The 25,244-nt window shown below is 38.7% G+C and overlaps 1 protein-coding gene across 1 annotated transcript in view; it reads left to right on the top strand.

Annotated features, from left to right (window-relative positions):
• Positions 1 to 25,244, top strand: part of SEMA3A (semaphorin 3A) — a 203,088-nt gene that overhangs the window by 160,688 nt on the left and 17,156 nt on the right. The window contains exons 8-12 of the mRNA XM_063309367.1: positions 15,348 to 15,490; positions 17,544 to 17,658; positions 17,767 to 17,836; positions 18,481 to 18,625; positions 20,740 to 20,959. Coding sequence (XP_063165437.1) covers positions 15,348 to 15,490; positions 17,544 to 17,658; positions 17,767 to 17,836; positions 18,481 to 18,625; positions 20,740 to 20,959 — 693 coding nt within the window. The remainder of the gene's footprint in view (positions 1 to 15,347; positions 15,491 to 17,543; positions 17,659 to 17,766; positions 17,837 to 18,480; positions 18,626 to 20,739; positions 20,960 to 25,244) is intronic.

Raw genomic sequence — 25,244 nt, forward strand, 5'->3', positions numbered from 1 at the left:
TATGGGGTATGAACAAACTGGGTTTAGGGAAGGCCTGTCAACTACAGACAAATTTTAGTATTATACCATCTTATTCACAAATATGTGCACAATATAAAATCTATATATGTGACATTTCTGGACTTCGACTATGCCTTTGATTCTATAGCTAGGAATATTCTGTGGATAAGCTCAAGAACACACTGCTACAGACAGACACCTATTTTATTTGGTACTGAAACTATATGCTAATTCCTTTCTGACAGTAAGGTGTTACAACCATGGAGTGCTCTCTGGGGTGATAAATATACAGTGAGGTGTATGACAGAGATGCATCCTGGCCCTTTCCCTGTTAATCTGTTCATTAATTCCATGACTGAATCAGTGAACAACTCTGACAGCCATGCCCCCAAATTAGCAGACCAGAAAATCTCAGTATTATACGGTCCTTATTTCTCATTCTCCAATAGGACTCAAAAAGGCAATGAATGCTGCAGTCTAATATTGCAAGGAAAATAGGTTGGTGGTAAATTTCCAAAAATCTAACATTATGGTCTTCTTCAAAAGAGTCAAAATTCAAAGTTGGAACATAGAGGGGAACCCAACCAAATAGGTCTGCACCTTCCAACACCTGGGAGTGGACTCCCACGCCAAGGGAACACAGAGGGCTCATCATGATTATGTCTCCTGGACATCATTAAGTTCTTTAAATGACATCAAATGACTCTATTTCACTGTGTGAAAGGTGAAAGTTCCCTTGTGCAAGCACCGAGTCATGTCTGACCCTTTGGAGGGACACCGCTTTAGCTACGTCTATTTCACAAGAGCAGGCAAGTTAATACTGGCTCCTTTGAAACAGTTTCAAGCTAAAACCTTAGCCGAAGGACTGTATGGAGCCCAGGTATGCCTTCATGCTAGCAATAATGCCCCTGAGTAACTCCAAACAAAATTTTTAAGATCTATACTTTAGCACCCAGAGGGGTTGTAGATGCCCTCCTCAGCTTTAGGGTTGCCTAAAATTGAGGTTAGGGCATGGAAGGTGATGTTGAACTACTGGCTGCAGGTCCAGTTCTTGCCCTCAGGACTACTCCCATTAGTAATGGTTGGTGGTTGCCTCTTCGGCAATGTCTAAGTCTAGTGCATATAGTTCCACAGCTTAGACATAGAAACTATGCATATAACAACAACCCATTTAGCCACTCGGATTGTGGTCTTCTACATTACTGGAAGAACAGCTGCCAAACTTTACCCAGAGCTGCACTCCTAGGTATCCGGCCTTCAAAATATGCATAGTTAGGGCCCTGCTGATAATATGACATATTAACTATGTACATGCCACTCATTACAATGTTCAGTTTGCTTTATTCATATCACACTGGCTTTTGTTATGTATTGAATCCCCCAACTTGCATGTTCTTGCATGTCTTCTGCTTAATTTAAGGTGGTCTGTTGCATATAAAGAGAAAGCCTAGGACTCCCTTTTCAAAATCATTTATGGCATTTCTTGAGGTCCATGTGTTTTCCTCACCTCTGTTATGTATGCAGAAGTCCCACAGCTCAAGCTCCTTGGCAATTAGAGATGGGGCAGGGGCGCAGACGAGGAGGTGACAGGCAAAGACGGGTGGATATTTTCAACAGGATGTACAAACATTCTCTTTGATGTGCTATTTTACTATATCCATGGAGATTTTAAGGCTAAGAATAAAGGTTTATATGATATCCTGCCTGCACTTTAAAATAATTCTGATTATTTTACAGCTTTTAAATAGTATTTGATTTTTTTGCATATGTACTATATGGCTAGGCTTCGGTGAAGGAGATTTTTAAAAGGGAGGCATTGAGGTAATACAATTCAAAAACTGCACCCTTGAGCATTCTTCTCACTTTTTCTCTGTGCAGTATGTACAAGGTAGAAAATGGAATCATTTTGTGTTAAAAATTAAAACAACATACAATTATGTTATGGGAAAGATGAGAAAGCCCATCATTTTCAGGCTCATTTGTTGACAATCTATTAAGACCATCCATTAACCATTATATAAAGGTAAGCAGTCTCAGTGTTTGGGTGGAAGACCAGGAAGACCAGGGCTCGACTGGCAGTTGAAAAGAAAAGAGGGAAGGGAAGGGAAGGGAAGGGAAGGGAAGGGAAGGGAAGGGAAGGGAAGGGAAGGGAAGACTAGGAGAATTATACCTGGTAATTTTCAGCTACATTTGAAAAAAACTAATCCAGGTTTATAGACAGTGGTTTACAATCTATAATCACTGGTTTATGAAGTTTACAGTATTTTCAACAAACTGAAGAATCACTAAAATACCTTGAATGTGCTAAGAGAACGATGTAATTTTGCTAAGTAGCTTTGTAAAAGTCAGTTTAGTCTAGTGGTTAAGATTCTGTTCTAGGAGTGGGGAAACCTGGCTTCTAGAGCTGCCTGAGGCATGCAAAACTCTGGGTGACCTTAGCTGTTTTCTCTCAGCTCTGGGAAGAAGGCAATGGCAAACGGCTTTTGAAAGTACTGCCTAAAAAACTGCACAGACTTGTTGAGTCAACTCTGACTTGAAAGAACAAATATATATACATATATGTGTGTGTGTGTGTGCATGCACACACATATGTGCATGTAGTGTTGCAGATTCCCAGAAGCTATGTATGTAATGAACTGGGTTATTTATTGACCCCCTTTTTTTTTTCTTTTAATTCCCCCCAAGTGAAAAACAGTGCTATACCCTGTACTACATTTTACACCTTGAACTCTGGGAGAAGACATCTGTGAAAGTGGTCCAGGGCTAATTGGTGAGAGAAGGTTATGGAACATTTCTGCTTAGAAAGGTGTTCTATGTTAGGGATAGGAATTTTTTTTGGGTGGGAGGGCAGAGTCCATCTTAAGTCCATGCTTGTTCAATGGTTGTAGAATAACATCTCTTTGAAAGTTGAGATGTCATCTACATATTTGTAAGGACTCAGGAGTCTTTCTGACATTAACTCTAGATGACATTGAGCAGGAACGTCAACGACTGCTTTTGATCAGACAAAACTATTTCTTCCCTTAGCCCAATCTATGGCTTCAGGTAATAGATTTCCTATCCCAATTTGTTGTTTGTCCCTGGAAAACCCAGGAATCTTTTGTAGGCAGTACATGGGCTTAACCAAGTCTCCTGTATATAAATACGCAAAGAGTATTGTCTCGATTGGCAAGAAGATCAAATACTTGCCACGAGGATTCCATACAGGCAATCAGAGGACAGGGAATAAAAAGATAAGCGGTAGGGATCTGATAGAAAACATCACAGGAAATAATAGAAATAGGATATGGAAGTGGACAGACACAGAGTCTGGCAAAGCAGGCAAATAAAGGGATCTTAAAGTGAGTCGAGAAAAGTTAAAATACAGTCTAAGAGAAAGATGGGAGACATCCATCCCTAGATTTTTGCATTATGATTTGAAGGTGGTTGGAAGTTATGCATCTGCATCTGAGCCCAGCAAGTTAACCAACAATAACGCTGTCAGAATTAGGCGTATGATGATTTATTTCCTTCCTTGCACAGCTTGTCTCGATTTTGTAAAGAAAATGTATTTTCAATTACTTTAACAGCAAGATAAATGAAGTGGAAGAGTACAGTGTGATTACCTATCTAGAGGAATATTTCCATTTTAGCAAAATAACCCCTTCATTTCTAGCCTGTAACATTGCTACCTTTTCCACATACCCAAAGAATCGTGCTGCAATGGAGGTTTTTTGCAGACATCTTCCCCACCTGTTGCCTTATCTGGGACATGGGATTCATATTTATTTCCATTTTTCTTTTGCCTCTGATTCTTCACCCTCCTTTATTCTCAGCTTTAAAAAAGGGAATTAATCTACGGTGGGAATACTAGTTAAAATATATGTTTTCTAGTTCAAATGTTTTCCTTGCCTTTGATGAGGCAGTGAAATGCATCGCCTCCTGACATCGAAATGTACGTAGGGTAGGTAGCCGATGCTGGTCAGTGGCCGTAGCAAAGTTACTAAACACAGACTTGTTGCCAAGGATGGGAGAGAGGTTATAAAAGGTCCCCATTCTCAGTGGCCGGTCAGCACCTCTGTGGGAAGCACCCTGTTCCTTGTTTATGAAGAAATTTGTCGTTTCAAATGCAGCCTGTTGAAATCATTTGCCCCTTTAAGTTGTTCACACTTGATTTACAAGTGTACAAGGGCTAACCTTCCATTAATAATGACACGGCCACATGGCTTCTTACAGACATTCCCTATGGAAACAGAAGGCTGACGTATTCCAATTGTGGAAACGGCAAACTCGCTGTATTATCAGAGTCTCTGCAAACGTGTATGAGTGTTAATGTTTCAGAGTGTGCGTTAGGGTGAATGCACGACAAACTTTAGTGAACTGAAGTTGACCTTTAAACTGCCAAGAAGGAGAGCACGCATATCGTGACAGGAAGATGAATGGTGTGGTCAGGCAACCAATTCGCTTTCCATTCTTTTCAGTGTAATGCCAACCATCTCCCTTCACCCTCCAATTTATTTATTAGGCAGAAAAAAAATCAACAATATCAATTAGAGATCAATCCATAAATAACGAAACTACTGGGGTTTGTTCCTCACATTTTTACTGCTAAATTAAATTGGAAATTATACATTCTATCCACATGAATACCAAACGGCTGTCATAATTGATGCAAAAACACTGAATATCAAATGGGTAATGAAGATTATTTTTTGTGCTCGGTCCTTCCAACTGTTGTTTCTATGCTGTGATGAATTTCACTAACATGACATGTTAGTGTAAAAAAAAAAAAAACAACAAAATCATTCAACCAGTGCTTATTTCAAACTTTACTGCACCATGGGTTTAATCTTCCTTTAATAGATTTTGTGTCAAATTTGTCTACACTAGCTGTGAAAATTAATTACAAGCCCCACAAAATTATATTCAATGTGATCCCAGATTTGTAGCTGTCTCTGTGTCTACAAAGTATTGAATGTTTAAATGCAGCAGAACAAGAAAGAAAGAGAGTGAAAATGAAACATCAAGAAGCAGAGAATCAGGACTTAGGCAGGTGTAGAAATACTTCACGTTTGTTGGGAAAGATAAATTGTGAACAGAGCATCAGTTCCACATTCTATATTGCGTGAAAATCCTTTATCTTTTATGACATCAGATATTGCCACAAATCCAGATCAGGACTTTGCACTTGTATTCCTGTTCAAGCTGAAGGGGAACTTAATGCATTCCCCTCAACTTTCGGTCTGTTCAGGAGCAGTACCCATAATTGGCATTATTGATGATCCTCCAGTGCTGAACACACTGGTGAAGAGGTGAAGAATCCTTTCCAAGCTTTGTGTGTGTGTGTGTGTGTGTGTTCACGCACGTGCACGTGCATGCCCATGCACACATGCACTCCTTCAAGTCAGTGTTGACTCCTAGCAACTGTCTGGACAAGTTTTCTTGGCAAGATTTCAGAAGTGGTTTGCCATTGCCTCCTTCCCAGGGCTGAAAGAGAGTGATTGGCCGAGATCACCCAGCTGGCTTTGGACCTAAGGTGGCACTAGAACTCAGTCTCCTGGTTTCTGGCCTGGTGCCTTGTCTCCCACACAACCATCGTACGTGCTTCTGCTCAGATACAGAGGTAGAATCAATAACCCATGGATTGCTGCACTACCCATTGTACCACCCATGACCCATAAACCCAATTATCAGAAACCTTAGTTTTCTTTCTGATCAAGAAATCACTGTCTTCGTTCTGCAAGACCTAACTTGGACAACAACTGCAAAGGTTGCCAAGTTTCTTGCAATAGCTGTGGCTTGCAGAAGCCAGGTGATATCCTTGTTATTAATTGTTTCAGAGCATTTTGTTTTGTTTTTGTTCTGTATTTTAAATTTTATAGCTGTGTTTTATTGGAGTTTCTGAATTTTAAATTCTATGTTTGTGTTTTCTTGGTCTCCTCTGGCCTATTCTTGTCTTTTCTGTGGTACTGTAACTGCACCCAGGGGTGAAGGAAAAAGAGATGGCAGTGCTGAGGATAATTTGTTGATACATGCAGGGAAGGGAGACCACTGGGTGCATCGTACCCAAGGCACTCCTCTCCAGTATATGGCGTCTGTTCCATATACTGTATGCACCCTCATTCCTAGATGGCAAATGAAATATCCAGTGGTCCCCACCGAGAGACATTACTTGAACCACCAATGGATGTGGTGGAAATTATGGAAGTTTCCTATGATAACTGAATTAGCCAAATCATGTGCAAAAGTCAAGTGATCACTCAACTCCTGAGGATCAATTTTGCACTGGTCGGATTCCTTAAAGTTCAGTGTATAAATCAGATTTCTTCTTTGGATTTCTTGTTCAGATTACCTAATCTATATGCGGCTGGCAAAGAAAATTACCTCCTTAAAATTAAATAGGCTGAGCAGCTGATAGGGATTGTTTTGTAAGGAATCTAATTTACTTGAAGAATTACATATAATTTCACACTTTTTTTTCACTTCGTCATATAATTAGTCATTACAGAGAATCAAAACTATTGTTTTCTCCTTAAGAACAAAGGCCTTGGGAACTGCTAATTATACCACAGCTCAACATTTTCCCCTTTCTTTCTCCTTAATAGGCTTTTCTGAATATGAAGCATTGCATTTGACAATTTTCCAGAGAAAGAAATGTTTTTCCTTCTCATAAGAAGCATAGAACAAAAGGAAAGATGCTTACCTTACTTAACAATCTTTAAGAAAAAAGATAAGCTCTCCCTTCCCTATAAATTTAGCAAGGCGTTTTAGCTAATTGTACGTTAAGCAGTCTCCTTCTCATAACCTACACTCCAGCTGTATTAAAATAGAAGTCCCAAGCTAACAAATATGGTCTAATTAATTCTATTTTTGGCATTTCACTATTTCTAATTCAGTAGGACTTTTCTCAAGAATAAATCTGAAAATAGCTCCTGTATAGTGGAATATTTTGTGCCAATATTTCCATCGACAGTAATACTATGTTACTCTGAACAGAAATGAAGGAAAAGCTTTAACAGAAGATCCAGTGTCACTGCAACCAGTTAAGGAGGTGGGCAGGGGATAAATGTTACCTGCAGGAATCTGAGTTATCTGAGTAACAGGATCAGAAATCCAGAGTCTAGCTGCATCTTTTCTACCAGACTCCTCCTGATTTTGGTTACCATAGACTAGCCTGGCTCTACTCCTACAATGACTAATAAGATCAGAATATTTCAGATCATGTACTTGATCTGACTTCAGCAAAAGATCGTTACCTTGTCGTGGTGCTGGAGCTTGAGCACCTCAGTGATGCCATGAGCTAAACCGTGAAGGGCCACCCAAGACGGGAAGGGCATGACAGAGAGATCAGACTAAATGCGATCCCTGGGGAAGGTCATGGCAAGCCACCCCAGTATTCTTGCCGTGAAAACTAAATGGATCAGTACAACCAGAGATATGTCAGTATACCATCGGAAGATGAGACCCCCAGGTCGGAAGATGGTCAAAATGCTACTGGGGAGGAACAGAGGATGAGCTCAACTAGCCCCAGATGTGATGACGCAGCTAGCTCAAAGCTGAAAGGACGGCTAGCGGCCGATGGTGCTGGTGGTGAATGGCGAATCCGATCAACACACCATTGGAACCTGGAATGTAAGATCTATGAGCCAGGGCAAATTGGATGTGGTTGTTGGTGAGATGTCAAGATTAAAGATAGACATTTTGGGCATCAGTGAACTGAAATGGACTGGAATGGGCCACTTCACATCAAATGACCACCAGATCTACTACTGTGGACAAGAGGACCACAGAAGAAATGGAGTAGCCTTCATAATTAAAAGTAAATTGGCTAAAGCAGTGCTTGGATACAATCCAAAAAATGATAGAATGATCTCAATTCGAATTCAGGGCAAGCCATCTAACATCACAGTGATCCAAATATACGCCCCAACCACAAATGCTGAAGAAGCTGAAGTAGAGCAGTTCTATGAGGATCTGCAGCACCTACTGGACAACACACCTAAAAAGGATGTTATTTTCATCACAGGAGACTGGAATGCTAAGGTGGGCAGTCAAATGACACCTGGAATTACAGGTAAGCATGGCCTGGGAGAACAAAATGAAGCAGGACATAGGCTGATAGAATTTTGCCAAGACAACTCACTCTGCATAACAAACACTCTCTTCCAATAACCTAAGAGACAGCTTTATACATGGACTTCACCAGATGGACAACATCGAAATCAGATTGACTACATCCTTTGCAGCCAAAGGTGGTGGACATCTATACAGTCGGTAAAAACAAGACCTGGAGCTGACTGTAGTTCCAATCACGAACTTCTTATTGCACAATTTAGGATCAGACTAAAGAGATTAGGGAAGACCCACAGATCAGCTAGATATGAGCTCACTAATATTCCTAAGGAATATGCAGTGGAGGTGAAGAATCGATTTAAGGGACTGGACTTAGTAGATAGGGTCCCGGAAGAACTATGGACAGAAGTTCGCAAGATTGTTCAGGAGGCGGCAACAAAATACATGCCAAAGAAAGAGAAAACCAAGAAGGCAAAATGGCTGTCTGCTGAGACACTAGAAGTAGCCCAAGAAAGAAGGAAAGCAAAAGGCAACAGTGATAGGGGGAGATATGCCCAATTAAATGCAAAACTCCAGAGGTTAGCCAGAAGAGATAAGGAATTATTTTTAAACAAGCAATGCGTGGAAGTGGAAGAAGACAATAGAATAGGAAGGACAAGAGACCTCTTCCAGAAAAGAAGAAACATTGGAGGTAAATTCCAGGCAAAAATGGGCATGATCAAAAACAAAGATGGCAAGGACCTAACATAAGAAGAAGAGATCAAGAAAAGGTAGCAAGAATATACAGAAGACCTGTATAGGAAGGATAACAATATCGGGGATAGCTTTGACGGTGTGGTCAGTGAGCTAGAGCCAGACATCCTGAAGAGTGAGGTTGAATGGGCCTTAAGAAGCATTGCTAATAACAAGGCAGCAGGAGATGACGGCATCCCAGCTGACCTGTTCAAAATCTTGCAAGGTGATGCTGTCAAGGTAATGCAGGCTATATGCCAGCAAATTTGGAAAACACAAGAATGGCCATCAGACTGGAAAAAATCAACTTATATCCCCGTACCAAAAGAGGGAAACACTAAAGAATGTTCAAACTATCGAACAGTGGCACTCATTTCACGTGCCAGTAAGGTAATGCTCAAGATCCTGCAAGGTAGACTTCAGCAATTCATGGAGCGAGAATTGCCAGATGTACAAGCTGGGTTTAGAAAAGGCAGAGGAACTAGGGACCAAATTGGCAATATCTGCTGGATAATGGAAAAAGCCAGGGAGTTTCAGAAAAACATCTATTTCTGTTTTATTGACTATTCTAAAGCCTTTGACTGTGTGGACCATAACAAACTGTAGCAAGTTCTTAGCGGTATGGGGATGCCAAGTCATCTTGTATGTCTCCTGAAGAATCTGTATAACAACCAAGTAGCAACAGTAAGACCAGACCACGGAACAACGGACTGGTTTAAGATTGGGAAAGGAGTATGGCAGGGCTGTATACTCTCACCCTACCTATTCAACTTCTACACAGAACACATCATGCAACATGCTGGGCTTGAGGAATCCAAGGCTGGAGTTAAAGTCACTGGAAGAAACATCAACAATCTCAGATATGCAGATGATACCACTTTGATGGCTAAAAGCAAAGAGGAACTGAGGAGCCTTATGATGAAGGTGAAAGAAGAAAGTGCAAAAGCTGGCTTGCAGCTAAACCTCAAAAAAACCAAGATTATGGCAACCAGCTTGATTGATAACTGGCAAATAGAGGGAGAAAATGTAGAAGCAGTGAAAGACTTTGTATTTCTAGGTGTGAAGATTATTGCAGATGCTGACTGCAGTCAGGAAATCAGAAGATGTTTAATCCTTGGGAGAAGAGCAATGACAAACCTCGATAAAATAGTTAAGAGCAGAGACATCACACTGACAACAAAGGTCCGCATAGTTAAAGCAATGGTGTTCCCCGTAGTAACATATGGCTGCGAGAGCTGGACCATAAGGAGGGCTGAGAGAAGGAAGATAGATGCTTTTGAACTGTGGTGTTGGAGGAAAATTCTGAGAGTGCCTTGGACTGCAAGAAGATCAAACCAGTCTATCCTCCAGGAAATCAAGCCAGACTGCTCACTTGAGGGAATGATATTAAAGGCAAAACCGAAATACTTCAGCCACATAATGAGAAGACAGGACACCCTGGAGAAGATGCTGATGCTAGGGAGAGTGGAGGGCAAAAGGAAGAGGGGCCGACCAAGGGCAAGATGGATGGATGATATTCTAGAGGTGACGGACTCGTCCCTGGGGGAGCTGGGGGTGTTGACGACCGACAGGAAGCTCTGGCGTGGGCTGGTCCATGAAGTCACGAAGAGTCGGAAGCGACTAAACGAATAAACAACAACACTTGATCTGATCATATAGAGGTATGCATAGGATCAAGGTCAGGGTTTTGCTCCTGTTGGGTGGCTTTTCTGTTTATCAGTTTGTCTTTGGGTCACTCATGAATTGCCTCTTTTCTTGTATTGTTCCTACAGGAATCAGGCAGCCTCTAAATGACAACACACTCACACACACACACACATACACACCTCTATTCCTTGCATGGTTTGAAGTTAATTTTTAAAGGTTTATAAAACTTTAACTTCATATTTCCTGGAGACAGTGTTTGATTTCAGTCGGATGTTTCATGTTGTACTAGTTCATGGTAGACGCAAGCTATTTGATACTCTTCTTGTTAACATATTTTTAAGATTGATAGATCTTTGGGCTTATTATTTCATCACTGGTTAATAGCACTTAAGCATTCAACACTGTACACTACAACAGAGTAAAATAATACAAACTTGTAAGCTAATAATTCCAAAATGAATTATCTGAATTATTACCGTAGTAACTTAAAAGCTTTAGTTCCACCTTCTGGCACATGATTCCCATAAAAGAGTTGTCCCTCATTAAATATTTTTGGGAGATTACCATGCTGTATGTGAGTATGTATGTGGATGTCTCACTATAGGAGTTTTGAGATGAGAATTCTATTTTCTTTTACTGTTTTTTTTTCTTTGATCATTGCAACAGAAAAGAAATGCTTTAGGGCATGAAGGGAGTTTAACAGTACAGGCAGTCCTCACGTAACAACCATTTGTTTAGTGATGGTTCAAACTTACAACGGTGTTGGGAAAAAAAAGACGTACGACTGGTTCTCACATTTATGACCATCGCAGCATCTGCATGGTCATGTGATCATGATTTGGATGCTTGGCAACTGGTTCAAATTTATGACAATTACAGCATCGCATGGTCACGTGATAGCCATTTTCAACCTTCACACCCAGCTTCTGGCAAGCAAAATCAATGGGGAACCACATAGTTTGCTTAATGCCCACAGTGATTTGCTTAACAACCACCAAAAACTGGTAATAAAATTGGGTTGGATTCACTTCATGAGCGCTTTGCTTAGCAACCAAAAATCTGGTCTCAATTGTGGTCATTAAACGAGGGCTACCTGTATATTGATGTTGGACAAGGAATTGCTGAAATGCAACTTTTGACTTCTCTTTCATTGGCTATAGGTATAAGGGATGATGGGAGTTGGAGTTCAATAGTACCTGGTAGACACGTTGCCCAACCCTGCTTTAGAGTCTTTAGAGTATTAGAACAGAGTAAGTGTGTGTGGTTTTAATGTGAATTTGAAATCCTGAGAGTAATAAAAGCTGTGCTATTAGGAGAACAAGGAATCCTAAAAGTCCTCACCATCAAGTCTCCATTTTAGTCATGTTCCTTATATCAATGGTGTCTCATTATGATCTGCCAGTTAAAATTCTTAATGGAAAAGGAACATAAGGAATATCTGTGGAGTTCTGACTGAGCACCCACCCTGACTTCACTGTTGCAAGAATTTAGAAAAGGAGATTGAAAAGAGTGCATGTTGCATATGCTAATCAGACGATCGTAGTAATCATCACCACCACCACTACAACAATAAACAAATACATATTGCTTGCTTGCTTTTCCTTTTTTTAGTAATTCTCTCTCTTACTTCAATTGTTGCAAACCAAGTTCTATTTTCAGCATCTGCACTGAGATCAGAGGCCCAGTTGATGTTGAGAAAGCTTACCGGCATGTTCTTAAAAGCAACTTGTGCCTTTATCCTTCTTTGATCATGCTAAATCATGTTTAAGTATGGTTGGTGTTGCTTTAAAAATGCTTTTGTTATTTTTAGCACACTTCACCACAGATTGAAACTGGGGAGGGGAAAGGTTTTGTCAACCCTTTAATCCTAACACTTACTTCATTGTGTATTTTTTGGAATATGTATAAACCAATTGTTGGATTACTCTATAGACTAATGTTGTTGATGAAGGCAGATGTATAGCTGGCGGATCAAAGGGGACTCTTTACGTCTGCTGTAACCCACTTTGTAACTGGTTCTACAAATCACACCTGCATGCATATATATTAAAATGGTGCTTAAAACAAGTGTGGGATTAAAGAGATGGTGCACTTGAAAGTTGCTGGAAATAGAGTGGAAGCAGGATTCCAGTCCCCACAAAAACCTGATTAGCCATTGTGGAAAGAGAAGTCTGGATAAAAGAAGTTTTGCCGGTTTCAGTTTTATTTCAGTTTTTAATTTGACTTTTTAATGACTAAAGTTTCATGTTATTTATAATGGGTGTAAATTTTGTGGTTTCAATCAGCTGGTTATTGCTTATGTGAACTGCCCAGGACCTTGTGAAAGGGGTAGAGTAGAAACTGTGGAACAAACGATCAAATAAGTCTTTTTTACAGGTAGTCCTCCACTGACGATCATTCGTTTAATGACGGTCCAAAGTTACAACAGCCTCAGAATGGGTCATAAAGCACTTCCAAGCATTGCAAAAGGTCACAAAATGTCACACACACCCCCGTGGTCACATGATTGCATTTCAGGTGCTTGGCAACTGGCTCACATTTACAACTGGTTGCAGTGTCCCATGGTCATACGTGATCATGTTTTGCAACTTTTTTGCCATTTTCTGGCAAAAATATGTCCATTGGGGAAGCTGGATTCGCTTAACAACCCATGATTCACTTAACAGCTGCCATAAAAATGGTAATAAAATCAGTTCTGGTTACATGGTGACCTGGCTTACAACTGCAGCAGCTTACTATGGAAATTCCGATCCCAATTGTGGTCATAAATCAAGGATTACTTGTATTATGCAGAATGTTCTTAAAAGTACCTGAAATCTAAGTACAGGTAGTCCTTGGTTAACAATGACAATTGGGACTGGCAGCTCTGTTGCTAAGTGACACGGTCATTAAGTGAGACATCATGTGACTGCGATGGACTTATGACCTCACTTCCACCACAGTTGTTAAACAAATCACCTGCAATCATTAAAGGGGACATCACATGACTGTGACTTGCAACTTCCTGTTTAATTAATATCTATTGAGTTTTGGACCACATGAGATCCATTATCACTGTTTGTTTTTTTTTAATCTGTTCAATTGTGTCCAGTTCTCAGAGACTGCCTGGAAAAGTCCCTGCAGTTTTCTTTGGCAAGAATTTCAGAACTGGTTTGCCATTGCCTCCTTCCTAGGGCTGAGAAAAAGTGACTGGCCCAAGGTCATCCAGCTGGCTTTGTGCCTAAGGGGAGGCTAGAACTCACGGTCTCCCAGTTTCTAGCCTGATGCCTTAAACACTACACCAAACTGGCTCTATTCATATTATCACTGTTAACTTTATAAAAATTACAAATTTTAAATTAATAATAATAGCAATTAAAGTTTTGGTGAAGTCAGAAAGAATAGGAAAAAATGAAGAGGCTATCAAAATGCTTTTTGTATAATGCTTTTCTTTTTTCTTTTTCTTTCATTACAATACCAAATTCCCCCCCCCCCAAAAAAAGAAGCAGTTTTAAATGCTTACAAATATTGATTGCAATTATCAGTTGGAGCATAGTGGAAGGGAATTGTACTGCTTGGTGTATGGATGAAATGATTGTTGTAACATTTTTATTGGTTTTGTTTTGGACCACCTAGGATTATTGTATTTAAGATAGGTAGCCATGTACCTTTGATAAATAAATAAATAAATTTGAAATTAAGCAGAAATAAAATTATAATTGCTGTCGTATTTGTATTTGCAATTTACTCATATACTCGTATTGTGGTGCACACATTTGCCCTTGGTTTGGGAAAAGCTGCAGAAAATGATTTTTTCCACACATGGCATGTCAGAACTTAGAGGGAACACTGCTTACAATGTTCAGTAGCCACTCAAGATCAAACGGACCAGATGTACATGTAAAATAGTCCCACTAACCTTGCTGGCTGAATCTTTCAATATGGATTTGGAGCCAGTAACTTTGGGCAAGTGCATGAGAAGAGCCAGATCAGAGCTAAGGAGCACATCTTCTTGATAATACAGTCCTATATAGCGGCGATCAGAAATAAATGACACTTTGTTCTTTGCAACACACATAAGTGGTTCCTGGGTTTGCAACCTACCTGGTGATTCATTTATTTTCTTTTGTTGTAAGTAAGCAGTTTCCAAGTGTTGTTTGTAATTCTCATTACAGAAGCTTGTACATATGTTTTCATATGTGTTATACCTCTTGAAAGAACCCATATAAATCCATGAAAAAATATATCACTTATATTCATACCATGAGAACTCAATCCAATTTTTAATACAATTAATTTTTTTAAAAAAATCTTGTGTAGACAGAAGCTTCTTTTTTCCCTCAGTTCTTTGTGATTAAATCATAGTCAGATTCTTCTCAGATTTAAAACTGAGTTAATGGGAACTGAATTCTTCTTTAAATTATCTTACTATATTTGCTGTCTTCTAGGCCAGTGAAATGCAAGATCAATTTTTAGAACTGACTATAAAGCACTGCATAGCCCTATTGTCTCTACACTTACAGCCCAGTCCTCAGAAAACTTCATCCATTTCTTTTCAGGTCATTTATATCAATCATGGTTGAAATAACTCCCAAGGATGTGTTTGTAGTTAAATCTGTAGGGCAGTAAGCAAACTCCAGGAAGTTGGGCAGTGTTGAGCTTCAGGGTTTAGTGACCGTGTTCTGGAGAACACATTTCCAGACATTTCACCAGCAACTGTGGCTGGCATCCTCAGAGGCAAAGTGGTCTGCAGAAATCTCTTCTCTAGGCCACGGTCACTAAAGCCTGAAGCCCAACAGATACCAGCCACGAAACCCTGCACCAGTGAACTGCAGGAAGCTGTAAAGTTTTGGAGAAAAGTCAGTGTGAACTTCTTCACCATGGGTTGAAAAAACCTAAGCACACCTGACATGATATACATTGCATTTCCTTTACAGATCCCAGGTTTATAAGTGCTCATCTGATCCCTGAAAGTGACAACCCAGAAGATGACAAGATATATTTTTTCTTCCGTGAAAATGCAATTGATGGGGAGCATTCTGGAAAAGCCACGCATGCCAGAATAGGACAGATCTGTAAGGTAAAATCTTGACTGATGTACAGAGGCATAAATACAGTCATGACAGTCATTTCTGAAAACTATTATACCAAAATATTTTGGCATATTACCAGGGATTAAATATCAGTTATTATTTAGCATGTAGCAATCAGGGATAACTTTGGGTTCAGTCTGATTTTAATTAACTGAATGAATTTGAGCAAACTTCAGTTCCTCAAGCTGAGGCAGAACATGAATTTGCAGGTTGCCCTAAAATGCAAAAAGATTTTTTCTACTTTCTCCTAACAAATTTAAAAAGTAGCAAATGTACAATTATTTCTCTATTACAGTCATAGTCAACTAAAAAATCCAACATCTAGGCCTCAACTCTTTAAAAGAGCACCAGCCTCAATAACAGCAGCTCCTATTTCTGGTCCTTCCAGTGGGGAGGACCAAAAGACCAAGTCTTCTCAGTGATAGCACCCTAATGATGGAATTTCTTCTGGGACAAAAGTGGTTACATCCCACATTATCAGTTTTTGGACCACAAAGGTTCATCTGCACTCTTGTGAAGTACTTCAAAATTCCTCTTCATGGTTTGAAAATGATCCAGATGAAGTGCTTCTGACTTTGTGCTAATGTACTACCTCTCCAATATTTATTAAAACAGTCTTTTATATCCAGACTTTCATATGAGCTTTTAAAAAAAATGTGGTTGTTTTAAGAGTTCCACTAAGTTTAATGATTATATCAAAAACTGGAAAAGGGCAGGCTGCCTTAAAGAATAGTGAAAGGTCCCCTGTGCAAGCACCGAGGCATGTCTGACCCTTTGAGGTTTTCCTGGCTGACTATAGAGTGGGGTGGTTTGCCATTGCCTTCCCCAGTCATCACCTTCCCCAGCAAGCTGGGTACTCATTTTACTGACCTCAGAAGGATGGAAGGCTGAGTCAACCTGAGCTGGCTACCCAAAGAGAATCCAGCTTCTGCTGGGATCAAACTCGGGTCGCAGGGAAAGTTTTCAGTTGCAATACTGCCTCCTGCCACTCTGCGCCACATGAGGCTTACATGAAGGATATTTAAAGAATAGTAGAAAGGGGCAATGATTGTGCAAGATCTGAAGCACTTCTTCTGACTTACATTCTTTTTTTAATAGTTTTTATTTAAAGATTTTACATATATAATAAGAAATACATTCAAAGAAAAAATATATTAAGTGTGAAAAAGAAAAAAAGAAAAGAAAAGAAGAGACAAACAAGGAGACAGAAAAAAGTAAAATAAAAGAACGGAAGAGAAAACATGGGAAAAAACCATATAAAAAAGTGACTTCTGATCTTCCTCTTGGCAGTTCTACATGGAATTCTAATCAAACCTCTCCTCTAAGATTACATCATAATTCCCTTCTTTCTATAACCTATTCTTTCTAATCATTAAAGCCTTAAATCACAAAATCATGTTCTTTTTTACTCAAAAGTCCATAAGGGGTTTCCACTCATTGATAATAACCTTTCTCTAATCAAAGAAGTCAGTTTGGCCATCTCAGCAAGTTCTGGCCATCTCACCAACTATTTCTCCATGGTGGGTAATGCTGAATCATTCCATCTTTGTGCATATAATAATCTCACCACAGTAATCAGATACTGAAATAATCTTCCATGACTCTTTTCTAATTGTGATCCATGAGTCCTAAAAGGAAAAATTCTGCCTTCAATTGAATACTGATCTTTAAAATCCTCTGTATCAATGTGTGCATTTGAATCCAATTTTTTTTAGCTTTTTTACATGTCTACCAAGCATGATAGAATGTCTCTTCATGTTGTTCACATTTCCAACATACATTTTGAATGCCTTTATACATTCTAGATAATTTATCTGGCATTTTGTACCAACAATACATCATTTTATAAAAATTCTCTTTAAGATCATAACATAATGTAAATTTCAACCTATGGAGGCATTCTTTCAGTGTAGAGCAGTCTTCCTCATGGATATTAGCAAGGTGGAAATCAAATCTTATACTGTAATTTTAGATATCATAATCAAGGGTTAGATAGTCAGGAGGCTCTTAAAATTTTGGTGTGAACTTTTTATTTTATAGAATGACTTTGGTGGACATAGAAGCCTTGTCAACAAGTGGACAACTTTTTTGAAAGCACGATTAATGTGTTCTGTGCCGGGACCTAACGGCATAGACACTCATTTCGATGAACTCCGTAAGTTAATGAACTACTGTATTTATGAATACAAATTTATTCTCTGGTCAGCTACATGTTTAATTATGAATTGACTAAATTGTTTTTCCTTCTTTCTTTTGTTGACAGAGGATGTGTTTCTAATGAACTCAAAAGATCCTAAAAATCCAATAATCTATGCAGTGTTTACAACTTCCAGGTATGGCACATGCTGTTTTACTTATAGAAGAGCTCAAATGGGGCTGGCGGTTTTGAAAAGCTTTCTTTGTTAGGGTATGCCTTGAAAAAAGGGAGGCATTTTCTTAACCTTTGAACTGGAAGCATCCAGTGAACGCTGAAAGGTTAATGAATTGGAGTTTTCTTAAGAAAAGTCATAAAAAGATTGTGACCACGCAGTACAAAAGAGTGCATAGATCGATACAGCTACAGAGAGATACTGGCTCGTACAAATTTCATGTTAGCTTGTTTCATTGCCAAGATTATATCTTGCTTGGGATCTTGAGAGAATACAGAATACTAACATTATAAGTAATTCCAAGGCTCTTTCTGAGGTTGATTGGCTGTTGGCTTTCAGTAACTCCAGGAAACTGAACCTCATCAGCAATCTTTCCATGCACCTAGAGTGATATAGGAACAGGACCAGCTCTGTCTCACTGATCTAAGTGAAAAAGAAATCTAGGGAAAAAACAGAGCAAAGGGCATTGAAGCAAACAGGTATATAGAAATGGGGGTAATGCTCTGTCTATGTGAATTACATGGATGTTTCTAAAACCTTCTTAATTTAGAAAAAATGTAAAAACTTTTTTCTTTCTGTCTTCCCCCATCTGCTTTTCCCAATATTAGCAACATCTTCAAAGGGTCAGCTGTTTGTATGTATAGCATGACTGATGTGAGACGGGTGTTCCTGGGTCCATATGCTCACAGAGATGGTCCCAACTATCAGTGGGTCCCATTCCAAGGAAGAGTGCCGTACCCACGGCCAGGAACTGTAAGTGCCCTTCTTACTGGAGAATCAGATGATGCCACAATGGTTGCCTAGTGTTAAACTGGAACATCAGGAATAACTTCAAATAAATTAAATGGGAGAATTGCTCACATATTTAAATGAATAGCCATTAGGTTGTTCCCTGAAAAGCTAGCTACAGTGGTTTAAAAATATCATTTTCAAGGTAATAATCTTGCAAATTATATATTTTATATAAAATATGTTCTTTTATGTCCATGAAGCTCATGTTGCTCTCCCATTCATCAGATTCAGTTTCAATAATCCTACAATGTCCAACTATTCCAGGAAATTCACAGAGTATTTTTCTCCTTTTCATGGAAATAACTTCAATGTTCAGCTGAGCTGTGGAAAACTAGCCTGAAATTTAGATAGAATAGCAGTGTCTGCAGCTGGGCACAGACCAGGGTTGTCATGCTCACCTGGTATCACAACGTGGCCTGTTCATGCATCAGAATGAGATGATAGACTGCTAACATAGCACAGTAGAGTCTACCAATTTAGGTTTTAATTTTACTCTATATAAAAGGTTAGAGCATGCAGTCTTCTTGGAGCTCAGCTTGACTCATAGATGACTTTATAGACTTAATCAGTAATTTTTCTGGCAACAATATAGAAGTAGTTTACTACTGTATTCTTCTGGGTTGTTGTCCTTGTTGTTGTTTTCCAGGCTACTTAGTTGTGGTCTCTCAACTAAGTCCGATACAATGCTGTATCATAGTTGGGAGACTACTAAGTGTGATACTATTGTTTGCTCTACTGTTTGGCTTCTGTAAATCATTGAATAATAGGAGCCACTTCTATAGAACATGTTGTCACCAAGAGTTAAGCTCAACTGGACAGCTTACTTGCCAGAGTAGAAAGGTAGTGTATAAATCAAATCAGTCAGTCAATAGATTAATCCAGAACAATTGCATGATTTTTGGTAAACACTAGAACTGGGGTAGGGTATCAGCCTTACAGCTTTCATTTTACACATTAGGAATTTGAGGGGAAAATGCCCACTTTGGAAAGTCACATAGTGTGTTTATTATAAATGTAAACTTAACACTTAATGAATGGCTGCTTGTAAATTAGGAAGCCATATCATTTAAATTATAAAGTTAGATCATTTAAAAAATGAAAAAAGTATTGAACATTATTCACAAATGTGTATTACTCTCCAAATGCATGGTAAATAGTTAGTACTTCTAAATTACTTTTATTGTTCAATCCATTTCACATACATTCTCTGATTAATCATTATCTAATTAATGCAAGTATTCAGTATTGCACTCCATCGGGAAAAGTAGGTCTGCCTTAGGGATGTGCAGTATGGGATTCTTTTAAACCGAAAATTGCTGCAGGCTACTGAAAAATGGTTGGCAGTTCTCATTATTTAACTGCTAAAATGTGGCATCTGAGTTCTAAAAAGAAGGGAACACTCTGCATTTTTTAATTGCATTTGATCTGTAGTTCTCCCAGCTTTGATATTCACCAATTAATATGAATATTGTAATGTTGCTGAAGTAAATATTGAGTATCACAGCATGAAGTGATACCCAACATTTAATAAAACACATAGAATGGGCTTACTGTTCTCTTCTGTCTCTTCTTTTTGTTTAGGAAGATATGTTGTGTGGGGGGTATGGGTGCATATGTTTGTGTTTAATTTTCTCTCTGATGAACTATAAGTCAAAATCTGTAATAATATTCTTCTATATTGACCAGGATTATTATTTAATTATATGTTGCCTTTTAAGTGATGTACACTTTAGGAGTTCAGAAGTTATCAAGCACATTGCAAGAGTTGTATATTCATAAAGGCAGCAAGCATTATAATTTAGTCTGAAGTTGATTCAATCAAAACTCCAAATTGGATTGACTTCCCTAACATAAGTCATATCACTAAATTAAGTTGGTTTGCCTCTGCATTGATTTAACTATTTAGAAAGGCTTTGACATGCACTCTTAATAGTTATAATGCTTTCTGAACATTTGATGTGTTGATGGAAGCCATCTGGAACATTGAACTGACCAAGGCAGAGGAAAGTGGGACAGTTATTTCCCACACTCTGGGCACTGTGCTTCTGTTAATGCTCTCTTGTTCTTCTCACTAGTGTCCGAGTAAGACATTTGGAGGCTTTGACTCAACCAAGGACCTACCTGATGAAGTCATCACATTTGCAAGAAGCCACCCAGCCATGTACAACCCTGTATTTCCTATTAATAATCGGCCCATTATGATCAAGACAGATTTGGATTATCAATTCACACAAATTGTAGTGGATCGAGTAGATGCAGAAGATGGCCAGTATGATGTCATGTTCATTGGAACAGGTAAGACTTTTTATTGGCCTGTTTTATTTGGCAAACCTGCTAGAAAGAAAATTAAAAATTACCAAGTTCCACATACAGTGAGAATTAGGGTGGATTTTTGATTGACAGAGTAGCAGGAAGTAAAGCACATCCCATTTGTTTTCTTTTAGAATGGACTTGTATGTCTACATTAAAACTGAAGGACGGAGTGCTGTGTATGCCGTCTTTTACTCCTGAAGGAAAGGTGAAACATAAATGCAACAAACAAATAAATAAATAAGAAAAAGGCCTAATTTACATATGGCAGCCACATTGGATATATTGTTAAGATGGAAATTTTTAGAACTCTTGTTTAATTTGAAAACAAGCAGCATAATGCTCATTTGATCCTGTTTGGCTTCTCCTACCAATGCGAGTAGCAAAACAAACATGGACAATTTTATCACTTCTAATAAACAAAATCCTTTCTGACTTGTGTCTTTTCCAATAATCCAGTGTTATATGTTTGTAAGTTATAAATTATAAGGTATGGTTTAAAACTTTGTTTTGGCAGAAGAAAAACTAGTAAATGCCCCACAAACTTTAGTGTTGGAGGCTTTTTTCATATTTAATCAAACATAAAGGCAAGGAATGAATTCAATAATAAAATAAACAAACAACATTGAAAGCGGCCAAGATATACTGATCACTTTTGGGTTTTTTTCAAGTGATGAATTGAAATGGAATGGTACCAAAGTATGAGAAATAACCAAACATTTCAAGCAACAAAGCAGCTTTTTCCCTGAAAAAACCCTGCTCTAAAACATCTTATGTAATAACTTTATGGATATCAAATGTCTGTTAGGATAATGTTATCTTATATGGTGATGTGGTTCAGAAAATTGGTACAATTCAGTTGGATTATTTTAATTGATTTGATTTCATGTTCCAATTCAGTTCAAAATGTTGAATAGAATCAGGTCAATTTGATTTTGCTATTCGGATCAATTGGATCATTTGATTTGATTCCATAAATCAAACTGATTTATTGATTCAATTTACTGAATTGATGTGACACATCAAATTGTTAAAACTTTTGAATTTGATCTGATTTGATGCAGCAAAACTTTGAACACTCTGCTGTCTCTTTCTGTGTGCCATAGGCTGTGATGCAGTTCTTCAAAGGCAACTTATTCTCCATCAGGGAATTCAGTCCTTTGCACATATCCTACGAAATATTTTCCACTGTCTTTTTCAGGCTTCAGCAGTGTGCTTTTGCTTGTAGGTTATGAAGGCATGGCAAAGTAGGGATATCTCCTAGGCTGGATTGATTTGCTGGTTACCTTCACTTCATCCTCAAAGCAGGCAAACATCTTGATTTTCCTTCCATTGGAAATGGGATCTATCCCCAGAGGCTCTTAAAATATTGGATTATAAACTATTGGATTACAGTAATCTTGGCAGAAAGTGCAAATGTAGAAGCAACATGCATTTCCCACAAAGGCTGATCTGTATTGGTGAATCCAAAATGAATTGTTAGATGGCGCCACTCTACTTCTGTTTCTGCTAGATGGCTCTCACAGTGAGAAATGGGAGACTGACTAGATGACTCCAATATACCAATACTCAATATACATTGAGTGTGGTACCTGAATGAACGCAGGTCTTTCATATTACTAGGTGAGGTTGCTGATGTTGGATACATCATTCCCATACTCCAAATTGTTCTCTTTATGGTGCGAAATAGAGAAAGGATCACCCTCTACCCTGCTTTCCATCTCTATTCTGCTGCTGTTAGGTACATAAAAGGGTTATAACTGGAAAAACCAAAGGACGCTCCCACTTTTTGGGACTGTCCATGCTAATTACCCACAGTATTGTTTCCAATGGCTCTGGAAAGTCCTGTGCCTATTAGATATAGATAACATTGATTGATTATTGATGAATTATATGCCATCAAGTTGGTGTCACCTCTTAGCAACCACATGGATAGATTTTCTCCAGGCTGATCTGTCCCAAACCTGGTCCTTCAGGTCTCCCAACAGTGCACTCATCACCACTGTAACTGAGTCCATCCACCGTGCTGCTGGTCAAACTCGTCTTCTCTTTCCTTCCACTTTTCCCAGCATTACAGCCTCTTCCAGAGAGCTGGGTCTTCACATAATGACTCACTTCAGGATAATTTGAGCCTGGACATTCATGCCTCGAGTGAGAACTCTCAGTTGATTTGTTCAATGATGCATTAGTTTGTTTTCTTGGATGTCCACAGTATTCTCAGGAGTCTTCTCCAACACCAAAGTTCAAAGGGGTCAATACTCTTCCTATCCTCCTCCTTCAAAATCCAACTTTTGCTTCCAAAGAGTGTCATAGGGAATAACCAGGGCTTGCAGTATTCTGATCTTTGTAGCTATAGCACATCACGATATCTGAATATAATTTCCAAGGCCTTCCTAAATTATTGTGTCTTTGCCCTTTTATCTTTTGACTCTCTCTCCCTCCTTATTTTTGCCTGCTTTTTCTGTATTCTACCAATTAACTGTTTTGATGTTTGCTGATGTTTAATAAATAAAAAGCCATGAAGTTATATCAAGCTGAAGTGAGTGACATGTGTGTGTTTGCTCTGATCTAGGGATTGACTGGGAGTGTGCTGGGTGCAAATTATACTGGTGGTTACCCACAGTAATTTTCCAACAGCTGAAATCTTTGATGTGAATCCCCTTTAAGTTTGAATCTGGGAAGAAATCAGATATGAGCCACAAAAACTAAATCTTAGAAAGATGAGATCTCTCTAGTTCCTTCAGATGATCGAGATAAGCCTCTAATTCTGGAGGGAGAGTTAGCCCACATGACTGGTACCAGCTGCTAAGCTTCTCCTGCATGATAGCAGTCTTCCAATACATGAATGGATGTGACAGGGCAGAGGATGTGGATTTATTCTCCAAAGCACCCAAAAGTAAGACAAGAACCAGTGGGTAGAAGCTTATGAGAGAGAAATCCAAACTTGAAATAAGGAGGAATTTCCTGACTATGAGAGCTCTTAAGCAGTAGAACTGCCTGCCTCCTGAAGCTGTGGGGCTCCATCACTGGAGGTTTTCAAGAAAAGACTGGACAGCCATTTGTCCAGAATGGTTTGAACATTCCTGCACTGGGCAGGTGGTCGTACTGGAAGACTTCCAAGGTCCCGTCCAATCCTATGTTTCTGTGCATTTTTAAAGCCATGCAAATTGGTGGCCATCTTTCTAACTTGTGGCAATTGTAATTATGATCTTTCTAACTTGTGGCCGAAGTGTAATTATGATCTTCATGAAGACATATCTTATTTGGTACTGCCTTGAAGTATTGTTTCCATTCTTTTAAATAATTTTTTCCAGAGCTGCTATGGAGGAAATTGACTCCCAATGGTCAAATACATAATAAAAGCAGGATTTTCTAATAAATATTGACTATGTAGACCCACTACTTGCTTATATTGAAGTAGGTTCTACTGTGCTGTTACGTATATGGGTTTAGAATTGCAGGCTAAATTAAGAGTTCATTTTAATTCTTCCATGAACAAAGTTTCATTTAATCTGCAGCAGGCTAAAATACATGTTTTAGCATATCGATCTCCACTTGTGGGGAGTAAATGGGAAGTAAAGAAAGATCATTTAGCATAGGTTGAGCCCATCTATCAATACACCTACAGTACATTCAGAACACTACATTTATCTTGTAAATTATTATTCATCTGATCTGAAAAGAAAGGTCTAATTCAGTTGTGTGAAACTGCTTTAAAAATTACTCAACAAGAAGCTGATCTTGACTGCAGATAAAGTTTCATTTCAGATGCTTGAGGCTTTAATATGTAACATGCTGTACTTTGGACCACACAGACATTCTAGAATAGTCATCATAGGATCTCCTTAGAATATGCATGAACACATTCCAACTTTATCAACGTCAGCTGCCGTGAAGTGTTTTAAGTGTAAGAATAGCACTCTCTCTCTGTTACTCCTTTGTTTTAGAAAATGAATTAATTTTTCATCCTTGATTCCAGAAGATCTATTAGAAGTTTATATTGGAATGATGGCTTGGTTTTTTAGACGCTAATTTACTATATAAATTATATATATACACACACACATAGACGTACATACACACACACACACAGACACACACACACACACTGTATATCCTAAATATTGTTCATATTTTGTGCTGTCACACATGGATGGCATTCAGCAATATATATATATAGTGTGTGTGTCTGTGTGTGTGTGTGTACACACACACACACATATAGATATATTTTAATAGAAGTTATGGTTAATTAGATGTCAGTTACTGG

This window comes from Candoia aspera, chromosome 7 (genome assembly GCF_035149785.1).
Source record: "Candoia aspera isolate rCanAsp1 chromosome 7, rCanAsp1.hap2, whole genome shotgun sequence".
NCBI classification, from domain to species: domain Eukaryota; kingdom Metazoa; phylum Chordata; class Lepidosauria; order Squamata; family Boidae; genus Candoia; species Candoia aspera.